Source organism: Galleria mellonella, unplaced genomic scaffold (genome assembly GCF_026898425.1).
Source record: "Galleria mellonella isolate WM207_F2 unplaced genomic scaffold, CSIRO_AGI_GalMel_v1 utg312, whole genome shotgun sequence".
NCBI classification, from domain to species: domain Eukaryota; kingdom Metazoa; phylum Arthropoda; class Insecta; order Lepidoptera; family Pyralidae; genus Galleria; species Galleria mellonella.
This window is the reverse complement of record NW_026442074.1, coordinates 628,278-641,921: the sequence shown is the minus strand read 5'-3', so window position 1 is coordinate 641,921 and position 13,644 is coordinate 628,278. Positions and strand designations below refer to the sequence as shown.

General features: G+C 33.9%; 1 protein-coding gene across 1 annotated transcript; it reads right to left on the bottom strand.

Annotated features, from left to right (window-relative positions):
- Positions 1-4,041: 4,041 nt before the first annotated feature.
- LOC113516335 (60S acidic ribosomal protein P2) lies at positions 4,042-13,169 on the bottom strand. Its single transcript, XM_026900751.3, has 5 exons — positions 13,036-13,169; positions 11,167-11,339; positions 10,147-10,242; positions 5,690-5,774; positions 4,042-4,135 (listed from the first exon to the last, which is right to left on the bottom strand). The coding sequence occupies exons 2-4, from the start codon at positions 11,336-11,338 to the stop codon at positions 5,704-5,706; spliced, it is 339 nt and encodes a 112-aa protein (XP_026756552.1). The 5' UTR covers position 11,339; positions 13,036-13,169; the 3' UTR covers positions 4,042-4,135; positions 5,690-5,703.
- Positions 13,170-13,644: the final 475 nt, after the last annotated feature.

Genomic DNA, 13,644 nt, shown 5'->3' with positions numbered 1-13,644 from the left:
CACTCGACACTCGACACTCAGACACTAAACACCAGACACAAGACACTCGACACTCAGACACTAGACACTAGACACTCGACACTCGACACTCAGACACTAAACACTAGACACTAGACATTCAGATACTTGACACTCAGACACTAGACACTCGACACTCGACACTCAGATACTAAACACTAGACACTAGACACTAGACACTCAGACATCCAGACACTAGACACTCAGACACTAGACACTCGACACTCGACACTCAGACACTAAACACCAGACACTAGACACTCAGACACTCGACACTCGACGTCACTCGACACCCGACACTTGACACTCGACACTCAGACACTAAACACTAGACACTAGACACTCAGACACTCGACACTCAGACACTAGACACTCGACACTCGACACTCAAATACTAAACACTAGACACTAGACACTCCGACACTCGGATATAAGACACTCAGACACTAGACTCTCAGACACTTGACACTCAGACACCCAGACACTAGACACTCAGACACTAGACACTCGAAACTCGACACTTGACACTCGACACTAGACACTCAGACGCTAGACCCTCAGACACCCAGACCCCAGAGACACAGACACTAGATACTCGGATACAAGACACTCAGACACTAGACACTCGACACTCGACACTCAGACACTAAACACCAGACACAAGACACTCAGACACTCGACACTCGACGTCACTCGACACTCGACACCCGACACTCGACACTCGACACTCAGACACTAAACACTAGACACTCAGACACTCGACACTAGACACTCGACACTCGACACTCAAATACTAAACACTAGACACTAGACACTCCGACACTCGGATATAAGACACTCAGACACTAGACTCTCAGACACTTGACACTCAGGCACCTAGACACTAGACACTCAGACACTAGAGACTCAGACTCTAGACAGTCGAAACTCGACACTCGACACTCGACACTCAGACACTAAACACTAGACACTAGACACTCAGACACTGGACACTCGGATATAAGACACTCAGACACTAGACTCTCGGACACTTGACACTCAGACACCCAGACACTAGACACTCTGACACTCGACACTCAGACACTAAACACCAGACACTAGACACTCAGACACTCAGACACTCGACACTCGACACCCGACACTCGACACTTGACACTCGACACTCAGACACTAAACACTAGACACTAGACACTCAGACACTCGACACTCAGACACTAGATACTCGACATTCGACACTCGACACTCAAATACTAAACACTAGACACTAGACACTCCGACACTCGGATATAAGACACTCAGACACTAGACTCTCAGACACTTGACACTCAGACACCCAGACACTAGACACTCAGACACTAGACACTAGACACTCGACACTCAGACACTAAACACTAGACACTAGACACTCAGACACTCGACACTCAGACACTAGACACTCGACACTCAAATACTAAACACTAGACACTAGACACTCAGACATCCAGACACTAGACACTCAGACACTGGACACTCGGATACAAGACACTCAGACACTAGACTCTCAGACACTTGACACTCAGACACCCAGACACTCGACACTCGTCACTCAGACACTAAACACACTCAGACACTCGACACTCGACGTCACTCGACACTCGACACTCGACACCCGACACTCGACACTCAGACACTAGACACTAGACACTCAGATACTCGACACTCAGACACTAGATACTCGACACTCGACACTCAAATACTAAACACTAGACACTAGACACTCCGACACTCAGACACTAGACTCTCAGACACCCAGACACTAGACACTCGACACTCGACACTTGACACTCGACACTCGACACTCGACACTCGACACTAGACACTCAGACACCCAGACACTAGACACTCAGACACTAGACCCTCGGATACAAGACACTCAAACACTAGACTCTCAGACACTTGACACTCAGACACCCAGACACTAGACACTCGACACTCGATACTCGACACTCGACACTAGACACTCAGACACTCAGACACTAGACACTAGACACTAGACACTCGACACTCGACACTCGACACTCAGACACTAAACACTAGACACTCAGACACTAGACACTCGACAGTCGACACTCGACACTCAGACACTAAACACTAGACACTAGACACTCGACACTCGACACTCAGATACTAAACACTAGACACTCAGACACTGGACACTCGGATACAAGACACTCAGACACTAGACTCTCAGACACTTGACACTCAGACACCTTTTTGGCCTCAGTTCCGTCGAACCCAAATGTACGAAACAGATATATCATTAGTTTTAATTTACTTTGGCACAGACGGCATGCACGTTATTTACCCTAAAGCCATACAGTTTCCAGCAAAATTCAATTATGGTACGGCTGAAAAAAGGATGTTGCCCTTAGTTTTGTCATGAGCATTCACCGTCCATAAAATGCAGGGCAGCACCGTCGACCATGCAGTAGTATATTTGGGCTCAAAATGGTTTGAGGAAGGACAAGCATACGTGGCTCTAAGTCGAGTCAAGTCTCTGGAAGGGCTATCTATTGAGGAATTAGATTGTACTAAATTATCAGGTAAGAAACCATATAATAATGATGCACTGAATGAATTAAATAAAATGAGGAATATTCGGTAAACAATTTCACTAAATACTAAAAACAAGAAAATAAAAATCGGTAAAAAAACTAAGTTAAACGGTTTTATTTTATGTGCACTGAAAACTACAAAATAAATAAATAGTTACTTACCTATCAACCTACGTAGGTGATCTCGGTCATTAATATCTCTGATGGTAGTGGTTGTCATAACATGAACCATGTCAGCGGCCGAAAGGCAGTTCATGAGAGAACACTAACACCAGGGTTTGCTTGGTAGGTAAACTAAGCAGCCCACACTATAACAAGTAGGTATTTTGACCTTCTAGTTCAGAAATATTTTAGTACTAGGCAGAATAGCTTTTAGGCATATTAGACTAAAATAAAAACGTGGGGCCCCTCTGAAATCATACCTATAGCAGAGCATATCTTATACTTTGGTAGATCATGAGCTCGGCGTTCGCTGGTGAAGCCGTAACGGCTGGTTATTGATGGTCAAAACCTCCAGTTACGATTATAGTAAGTCGATTCAGCGGACCCTGGACTCCGGAGCTATGAGGTTTCGGATGCGACCGGGATAAACCGCTAGGATGATGATGATGACGATTATAGTAAGTCGATGCAATCCACACTTAGTATAGTAGAAAGTAATACAGAAATAGTTAATGGGCCCCATCTCTATAGAATCTATAGAATTCATATCTGAAGTTTCAAATTTGATACCGGGGTTATAAATCGCATTGGGCGTCTACAATCATTTTAATATTTGGCTGTTTAAATGTTACGTTTTTTTTTTTTTTTCAAAATAAATATTTGAAAAATATCGTTTTGATTTTTTATACTATTTTTCCCCATTAGTAAACACAATAAAAGGTACACATGTATTTTTTTATTTTTAAGTTCAGGCTTTTAAGGGTTGAGATTATGGTCCTTAAAAACCGGATTTCATTGTGGCAAAATCAGTTATTTTGATTTGAAAATTGAATTACTGAATCGATTTTGATAAAATTTCTATGCAACCAATCTCCAAGTATATGCTTTTAAATTTGAAATCGGTCAAGAGATGTATCAAATTGTAGGTAAGTGATTAAAAACAGTTGTAGTGTCGTGACATTATGGTTACCAACGATTGACGCCAAATTTCGGCAAAGAATTCCTCTCTATCGTTACCATAGTTCCGAATGAGAAAATAATAGCTTGTAAGATCAGCTACCACGCTGGTTGCTATAGGTTGCTTAGAATAGGGTTTAAGAACAAGAAATCTTTAAATTAAAAAATATTTTGTCTTTATGCTTTGGACGGCATGTAAAGTCATCGTGTATAACGGATGAACGAGCGTCTTAGAAACCTTTGACACTAGGGAGCACCAGTCTCGCACGAGTAGTAGCAGTATAGGGGAGTAAGTAAATAAAATAAAAAGTAAAATTTTCCGCAAATATATTTCATAGAAACATAATTGCCGTCAGGTTACGCTTACACCAAAACTGGAATAACGAGCGCGAATGCCGCGTACACTGTGGACAAACAAACAATATATTGTTATTAGATGCTTTAAATATGTTGAACAGTCTTATTAAGGTGGGCTATATATTGGTCTAATAAGTGCTATATTATATATATAAGGCGTTACCAAATCATCTGCATTCCCTTTAAGGGGATATTGTATTACGAATATACGTTACGATAATGATAGAGTTTCGTGTCTTAAATGTTATAAATTTTTTTTTACAAAAAAAAAAAAATCGTTAATAAATGTAAACTTTTTACCCCATGTGTAAAAAGTGCCTTTTAAAAAACGTTACGCTAAAACCGACGGAGTGAGCGCGACCAACAATGTGTTAGAGGAAAGTATAGTTTTATGCGCACGTTTTTTACAAGCAATGAAGAAATTTAAGTATTTTATAATTTTTTTAAAAGTGCTACTTCGACATGATATGATATACCTTTTTTATCGAAATGTATTTATGCCTTGTAGCAGGGAATGCAGATAAATTGGTAACATTTTTTTATAATAATATCATAATCAAGGACGAGATAAAAATGCATATAGATATATCCGATGGGTACGCGTGATGTAGAAATAGGTAATGATCAAAAAACTTCCATCACTAATGTTTAGAGGAGTCCAACATAGAGCCAACTATAGCCATGCTTTATAAGAACTTTGTGATGGCCAGTATGAAGTGGGATTGAGGTGATAACATAATATGTTGCGTATCAACAGGTGAATGCTAGGATATGAATACATTATAGCCAATAAATAGAAAATAAATCATCCTTATACAAATAGACTTGATGAGTTGACAAGGGACAATTTTTAAATAATAATAATAACAATGATTATTTATTTTATCTCACGACTTTTTTGAGTACAATGAAACATTTAAAATAATACCATAGATACATCAAAGTTGTAGAGAACTGGTGCCTGAACTGGGTATCCGAAGAACCCGTATCACAAGGCACCAGGATGAAAATTGAAGATTTAAACGATTCATATTTTCATAATTCTACTATTGGGTAAAGCAGTTGTTTGCATGGCTGTGTTTCAGTTTGAAGGGTAGGATATGGCAGTGAATTAACAGGGTACAGAGGAATAACATTTGAGTTCTCAGGAATGGCAACGAATGGGGGGGTATCGCGGGCGAAACAGTATACTCTGTTATGTCCATGGTACTGCTCATGTCTATTAGCGACGGTTACCACTTTCCATCAGGTGGGCCGTCAGCTTGTTTGTCATTCTAAGTTGTATAAAAAAAATTGGGTTCAGAATATCTGCTGAGAAATACCCGCAGGAAACTAAATAATAGTTTATTTAACAAACATTGTTATACTTAAAGAAAAAGGCTTATACAGACTAAATAACATTATATGATATGTTTGCCATTAGTTGCCACACTTGGCAACCACAGTTAGGCCTTTAGTGATGTTTTAAGAGGGACGCTGCTGCCCATCCCTCGACTATAAACTCCCTTAGCCTCTTACGACAGCCACGAGAAAGTGGTGGCCCATTCTATATCAGAACCTACATGGCTAGGTTGCATACAAATATAAGAAATAATATTTACCTTTAAAAATGCATTTAATCGAAGAGACCGAAGCCCATGTCCTCATCCTCAGATTCAGACTCTTCCTTCTTGGTCTCCTTTTCTTCTGTAATAAGAATTTTTAATATGTTAATACATATATATTTTAATAGTTCAGTATAGATGTAATGGAAGGGTAAATCAGTAGTGAAAGTAAACATCACTGCCATTCAGTCGAAAGATGGTGTTTGGAAAAATCATCATTAAAAATACAATAGAAATTCTAGTATCGTACATTTTTTTTAAATTTATTAAGGTCAAGAATAAGTAAACAAAAATTACAATTGTATATATATATGTCGACGGTTGAAAGGCAAAATTGACTAAGCGACAAAAATACCTAAACTGAGTTTTATATACCATTCGAATCGCCTGATTTTTCTGCGTCGATTGGTCTAGGTTTTAAAATTCTACGATAATTTTTTTGTCGGTTAAGTACTGCGTGATTTTAGCTAAATTTACAATTTTATGTTTACTTAGCGACAAAAAAAATGTCATTTAAAGAATATTTGCTACTTACGCCATTTTAAAAGTTGAAATATGGATTTATTAAATTTTTCATATCTTTGCTTTCACTTTTATTTGGAAGTAGGAATTTTTACTTGTTATGAAATTTCGTTTTTATCTGTTTTAGTATATTGTACCTATTTAAAAAAAATATAAATAATTTGGTTATGTAATTTTACCTGATGTAATATTTTGAGATATTGCAATTTATGTAATTTAACTAAAAATAAAATTAAAGTAAATTATACCTTAGATATTTTTACCTGTATAAAAATATGTTTGCTTTTAGCGGTATATATTTTTACTGCATATATTTGACTCGTTGAAATGAGTAAAAATGGCGCTAAGATAAATTTACCAGTACGCAAAATACAAATATTATATTTGGCAAATAGAAAATGTGTATGTGTTTATTACCATTGACATTGCAAGCACGATAATAGATAACACGGCATCAACTAAACAGGTGGCATTTCCTGGCACTACTATTGTATCGATTGATCATGATTATAATATCATAACGTTAAATAAATCTGATAACTCTGCATCAAATATACATAATTACGAAAATAAGAAAAACTCACGTTCTTTAACATCAGACCATGATACACCATCTACATCGACCGGTTTGAGTAAAGAATCCAATGAATTAAATCCAATTAAATATAAAAGAATACCTAAGAAAGATGTTAGTTATATTGATTATATGTCAGATCAAGAAGACTTTTCCATATTTTATGGCATAAATGATTCAGATAATTGGTCAGAAAGAGAAGAAGTAACCTCTGAAGATGATAATAATATACAATGAAATAGAAGAAAAATAATAAGAAGTAAAACATACTAAAAAAATAACACTAAAACTAACGATGGTAGTCCTGATAACCAAGAACTAGAAATTATCGGAGAATCTGCGTCCAAAGCTAAAAAATTAAACCTAAGAAAAGAACGAACTAAAAATATAAAATCTGGTAAAGAATATATTACAAAGACTGGTATAGTTAAAACAGCGCCTAATCCTTGCTCTGGCAAAAAATCTGATAATAACTGTGGTTCTCTATCTGAAGTAAGAAGAGGAAATTTTTCAATGATTTTTGGGATCTTGACCAAACACGTCGCCGTGATTAGTTAGTATCTATGTCAAAAAAGGATTCATCAAACGTAAATGTACAGACACTGATAAGCGCAACTACACTATTAAATATTTTATTAACAAAGGCGAAGGTAAAAAGTATGTTTGTCAACAATTTTTAGTAGCTACTCTGAACATTTCTGATAAAACAATTTACAATATTGTAAAAGATTTTACTTTTGGATGCACGAAAGAAAATATGAGAGGGATATCTGAACCCAGAAATATGTGAAACCCCTTTGGCCACAACAGAATATCAGTGTTTAGCTCTTTTGAGGGCAAAGCAATAAACTGAGTTGTGACCATTTTGTATTGTTACGGCACACGCACAAAAGGAAAAATTGTACTTGGCTTTATGTATTTTTTTAATAATTTCTCTTTTCTCGCTTTTTATAATTTACGTGCTTGTAAGTAACACAAATAAATTATATGTCTATCAAATAGAACTAAAAAAAAAACTACTATAGATGCTGTTAAGAGATTTATCCAAAAATTACCAGCCCTTGTATTATAGTAGAAAACTGGCAGTATACAATATTTGCTTTTATGAAAATGGAACTCGTAATGTTTTCTGTTACTATTGGGATGAAACTAATGGCAAACGAGGATCAAATAAGATTGTATCAATACTGAACAAATATATTAAATCTGTAGATACCAGAGGAAATATCAAGCAATTACTTTTACATTGTGACTGTTGTCCCGGTCAAAATAGTAATCGTACTGTATTAGCAATGTTGCATTCATCACTACAGGAGTATGAAAATATTAATACTATTAAAATAAATTTTCTCTTGACTGGTCATACTTATATACCCGTAGATAGATTTAAGAATACAATTGTTTACGCACCATCTCAATGGTTTACAATTTTTGCATATTAATAATCTAACTGGAAAGTAAGATTTGTATTATGACTTTCAAAGAAGGATAAGCAAAACGTTAAATATAAAATATTCGTGAACACTAACGCTTCTTTTGATACTGAAATTCAATTTAAAACCAAGATATCTCTTTTATCTTGTTATCGATCGCAGCTTCCAATATCAAAAGCCAAATATGATGATCTAGTCAAACTTTTCACAGACGATGTTATTTTTAATTGCTTTGTTAGCTTTCCACGTGCAATAAATATCAGAGACACTCTAAACTAATCAGATATTAAAGATTGTGATTTTAATAATAATTAATTAAAATAGTTTATTCAATTAATTATAATAAAAAACCAGATAACCTATTATAACTCTAACAAACATTTATTATTTTTAATAGACGAAAATTAAAGACAGGTTATAGATAAATTATGTGAAAGCAAAATTAGTCTTCTTATATTATGAATATTTTTGTTAATTTTATAGTATTATTTATTATCATTATTACATTATAAATAATTAATAATAATTAGTTTAAAGTCAGTTTGGGATAATTTTAGGAAAATTTATTAACTAAAGATACATATTCTGCTAACACAACAATCATACAAGAACTTACCTAGACAATTTTACTTGATTTTGTTCAATCTAATATACGTCTTTATATAATTGTACTTGTAAGGAGATTTAGATGAATCAGGATAACGATATTTTTACTCGTTTCTGTTAACTTTTTAGGCAAATTTATATAATTTTACCTGTAACCAAATCTAGGTATTTTTTATCTAACCGACATAAAATACTTCAAATTTTAGTCTGGCATAAATTTCTTTGATATCAAAAAATAACAAAAAATATATGTTTTCCGTAACTGTTAAAATTATTTCGATATGTCAATCAGGTAAATAGTTATGATTTTTTTTTAAAAAATTTCAACTTTAAACCGCTCTCCTGTAAAGTTTATTAAATGTCGCTTAGTTAAGGTTGCCTTTCAACCGTCGATGTATATATTACAATATATATAAAATGACTATGTAGCTACTTTATATATGTAGTCACATCATTTCAATTCCAAAATAATAAACATATTTTATAAATTATATAAAATATATAAATATAAATTACATGGTCAACTCTGAGCCGATTTTGAGAATTCTTTTTGAAATTAATTGGATTTACTACCATGTCGGTTACATATTAACTTTGCGACAATTTAAAATGCCACTTTTCTTTGAAGAGCAGCAAAACTAGCAAAGCAAAATGTTCAAGAAGAAATACTACATTAAAATATTTTTGGGGTCTGAAATACCTCTTTGTCTATCTATATTTTCTTACTGTTACTGTCAAAGTTTTTTGCTTTATAATGATTTATATCCATTTTGTATAGGTATCATGATAAAGTGGCATTTAAAAATTACAGATTATTTACTAAATGAGTATAAAAAAAAAAGGTAACATTTATATACTTCCAAAAACAATTATCCTCCTTGGTTTTTAACTTTTTTTTTATATGGATATGAAAAAGTATACATATCCAAGCTAGTGGTATACACAGGAAACTACTAGTGTAGGATAAAGTCAACACAGTGGGTCCATTGTGACAAATAAAAAAATATATTTATTTAATCTTTTTTAGTAGTTAGGTATAGTATTATATCTAATATATTGGAGGGGGAAGGGATTGTTAGGAATGGGGATGTTAGTCTCCAATTTCTATTAATATACCTTATCGGGTCAACCTCCACATGGTTACTCCTGGAAACTATTGTGACTAATTTATCATTGAATTCATAACGATGGGCTTCACTAACTTGCTTTTTCATCATCATCAATCATCCTTCACTGGTGCCCCCCAGTGTATACCGAAAGCGCAGATGGCGTTACCATTCCATTATCATCCATTAAAAAATATATCGAGCATCAAGTACCTTTCTTCTCTTCAGCGGCGGCGGCTGCCGGCGCAGCACCGCCAGCAGCAGCTGGCGCGGCGCCACCCACCGGCATCGACGACAGCTTCTCGCGACCTGTAACCAGGGGATTAGGGATTTAGATAAAGATTCTAACAAAACTACTTGATTTCTGCTATTTTAACATTTTCAGGTCAGGTTTTTATGCATCAAGATTTTTCAGTCGAAAGATGGTGTATTTTATGTTATATCATCATTAGAAAAATCATTATTTATGGTCAAGATGTACCATACACACAATGGTAGAACAGTTATAATTATAGCAGCAGAATCTCTCTCATGATTTTAACATTGTTTTGTTCTATAATTAACTTTGTGGCAATTTTCATGGTAATTGTTTTTTTTCTTTATTTCAGGGAATAGTTTTGTTTGAATTAAAATATATAATATATGATAAATTGCCTTAAATTGAAAACATGCAAATATTCAATTGATTATAATTATGTGTATGTATGACTGCTACATACATGCATTCATTATAAAGTTTTTTTTAATTTTTATATTCCAATGAATTTTTTGGACAATTTTAAAATTTGAAAGTTTAATTTTAACACAATAAATATGGTGAAATCTGTATACAAAATATTTACACATACTTAGAGAAAGAATGACAGTATATTAAGAAAAAAAAAAAAAAAAAAATAATTGATATAGATTTTCAAATTTCAAACATATTTATTCTATATTAATATAATAAAATTGAAGAGTTTGTTTATTTGAACACACTAATCTCTGTTACCAGTCAGATTTGAAAAATTATTTTTGAAAGAGAAATCCTTTCTTTAGAAATGCATTATCAAATAGGTTATAGGATAGTTAAATTTGACTTTCTAGTTGTTTACATATATTTTGAATACACAAACGGAACTTTTACATCACATTAAGTCGCATTTGTATATTTTTAAAGTTGTAGGCTATTTAAAAATAATGATAAGACTACAAACGCAGGGGGTAAAACATATCTTCTCGTATTTTACATACCCTGTGCGATCAGCTCCTCCACGCTCTTGCCATTTAGCTCGGCGATGACCTTCTTCAGTTTCTCAGTATCGGCCTCAATGCCCACTGAGCTGAGGATCTTCTCAACATCAGCGGCAACGGGGGCTGCCTTCCCACCAAGCACAGCCAGTAAATACGCGGCCACGTAACGCATTCTAGAAATATTATTAAGTATATAAATTTTATGACAATAAATACTGTAAAAAAAAGAGTAAAGTTCCAGAACAGAGTATATGAGGCAACAGACAGGCATAACATACAGAAATTTGCCAAAATAAGTATATTTTTTTATTGGAAGAATCTTGAATGGTAACCCCCTCCTAACTTCTATGCTTAGATTTACTGACGCTTTATTAGTGATGGGGTACTAGTAAAGAATGATTAAAAGTTTTTTTTTTATGCAACTTAGAATAGCAAACAAGCTGACGGCCCACCTGATGGAAAGTGGTAACCGTCGCCTATAGACATGAGCAGTACCATGGACATAACAAAGTATACTGTTTCATCCATGATACCCACCACGTGTTGCCATTCCTAAGGACTCGGATGTTATTCCTCTGCACCCAGTAAATTCATGCCATACCCCACCCTTCAAATTGAAACACAGCTATGCAAACACATCTGCTTCACGGTTGAAACACGAATGGGACAGAGGTACCCAAGCAATCGACTTCTGTACAAAGTCTCCCTCTGGTAGATAGATGAAGATGGAGCAGGTCAGTTAGACCATTATGATAAATTCATCAAAATTAATCACAATGGTTTACAGCGAACTAAGTGTAGGTTGATCTATTAGAGTATATTGCTAGCAATGGCCCTGTTAGTGTTAACAATTCCTTTAATAGATATATTAGCAATGGTGACTAGTGGCCCCACTGTTAGCAATATGCACTACCATGTGGTTCCCGCTGGAAACTATTGTAGTTAATACTTAATGAATTCATCACAATAGGCTAACAGATCCACTTTCATTCTCATCTATCAACCTGCAACGTTAGTGCAATATTATTAGACTGTTGTATTATAATTCATTTAAAAAAACCTGCCAAATTAAATATAGAATTTGTACAAGATGTATTTTGACCATTTAGAAACCCAGATAAAACGGATCACTGTTCTGTTACATCTGAACAGCTTATACTGATAAAGTACCATTTTACTATCTTATTTTTCGTAATTTTAAAACATAAAAAGTTAAACTGATATTTTATTTGAATTTTTTAGATTCCAATCTATTCATCAAATCCACATGTTGCTACATCAATTATTTTTTTATGTATATGCCGAAATGACCTATAAAGCATGTGAACTTAATTAAATAATCGTAAGTATAAACATATATTTGAAATATTAAAAAAGTAGCAATAAGAATGGTACAAGTTAATCATTTTAAATTTTAATATGTTTTAAGCATAGCATAAAGATCTCATTTGGACTAAATCAATTAATGTAATAAATAACAAAAACATAAGAAAACTGGTTGGGAAATAAATAATGCTTGGTTTAAATATAGAACAGAATTCTAAAAAATTCAAAACAATGTGTCGAGTTGTTGATTTTGAGGTTATGTACAAAATTAAACATTAAGAAGTTAAGGTAGATAAAAACGAAAGAACATTAATATAAGAGAGAACTGTATGATTAGGCACTTATTTTTTGATTAATTTTTAATAAAAAAATACAAAATCAAGAATTACTCTAGACCAATTTCAGGCAAGTTGCAATGGCGCACATTTTACATCTAACTTTATCTGGTACTTTTCTTGTAGATTTACACTAAACATTATTTCCAATTGATATAATAGTTATTCTAAATTAAAGCTATATTAATATTTTTGAATAAAAACTTACTTTTAAGTCCTAACGACACGAAACGTGTAATGCCGATACAGAACAAAACGTTCGTCTTCAACAAAATGTCAAAGAGAAAGAGAAAACCAAGGCGTCATCGCGTCGCGGCATGTCATATAAACGACAGTATGTCAGCTATGTCATATTGACATTGACATTATTTTATTTGATTTGACTTGCGTCTCAGAGTAGCCAACATTAAAAATATTGTAATCTTATTGGCCTTTTTTTATACGAACATTGGGGCTAATTTTGTGATATCATTTCTCTAAACTTATCCCTTAATCTAATATTTCCATTTAATAATTTCGTGAAATTATTGTTTTATCAACTGTCATAAACTAGATTTATAATATTCGTTTAAAGCTATTAGTTCATTTTTGCACTTACATTAATGATTTCGTTGTGATATTAAGTTGAAATTTTAATGTTTAGAGAAATGGCATCTCATTATCAGCCCTATTATTAGTTGTATTTAATTTATATGGTTTTTGAACTTTTGGTTGTATTATTTGACTTATTCTTTTTTGTAAATAGATCTCTCTTGGACTTACATAAAAGTTTTACTTGGAAATTTGTGATTCCACATCGAGCCAATTAATTTTATTT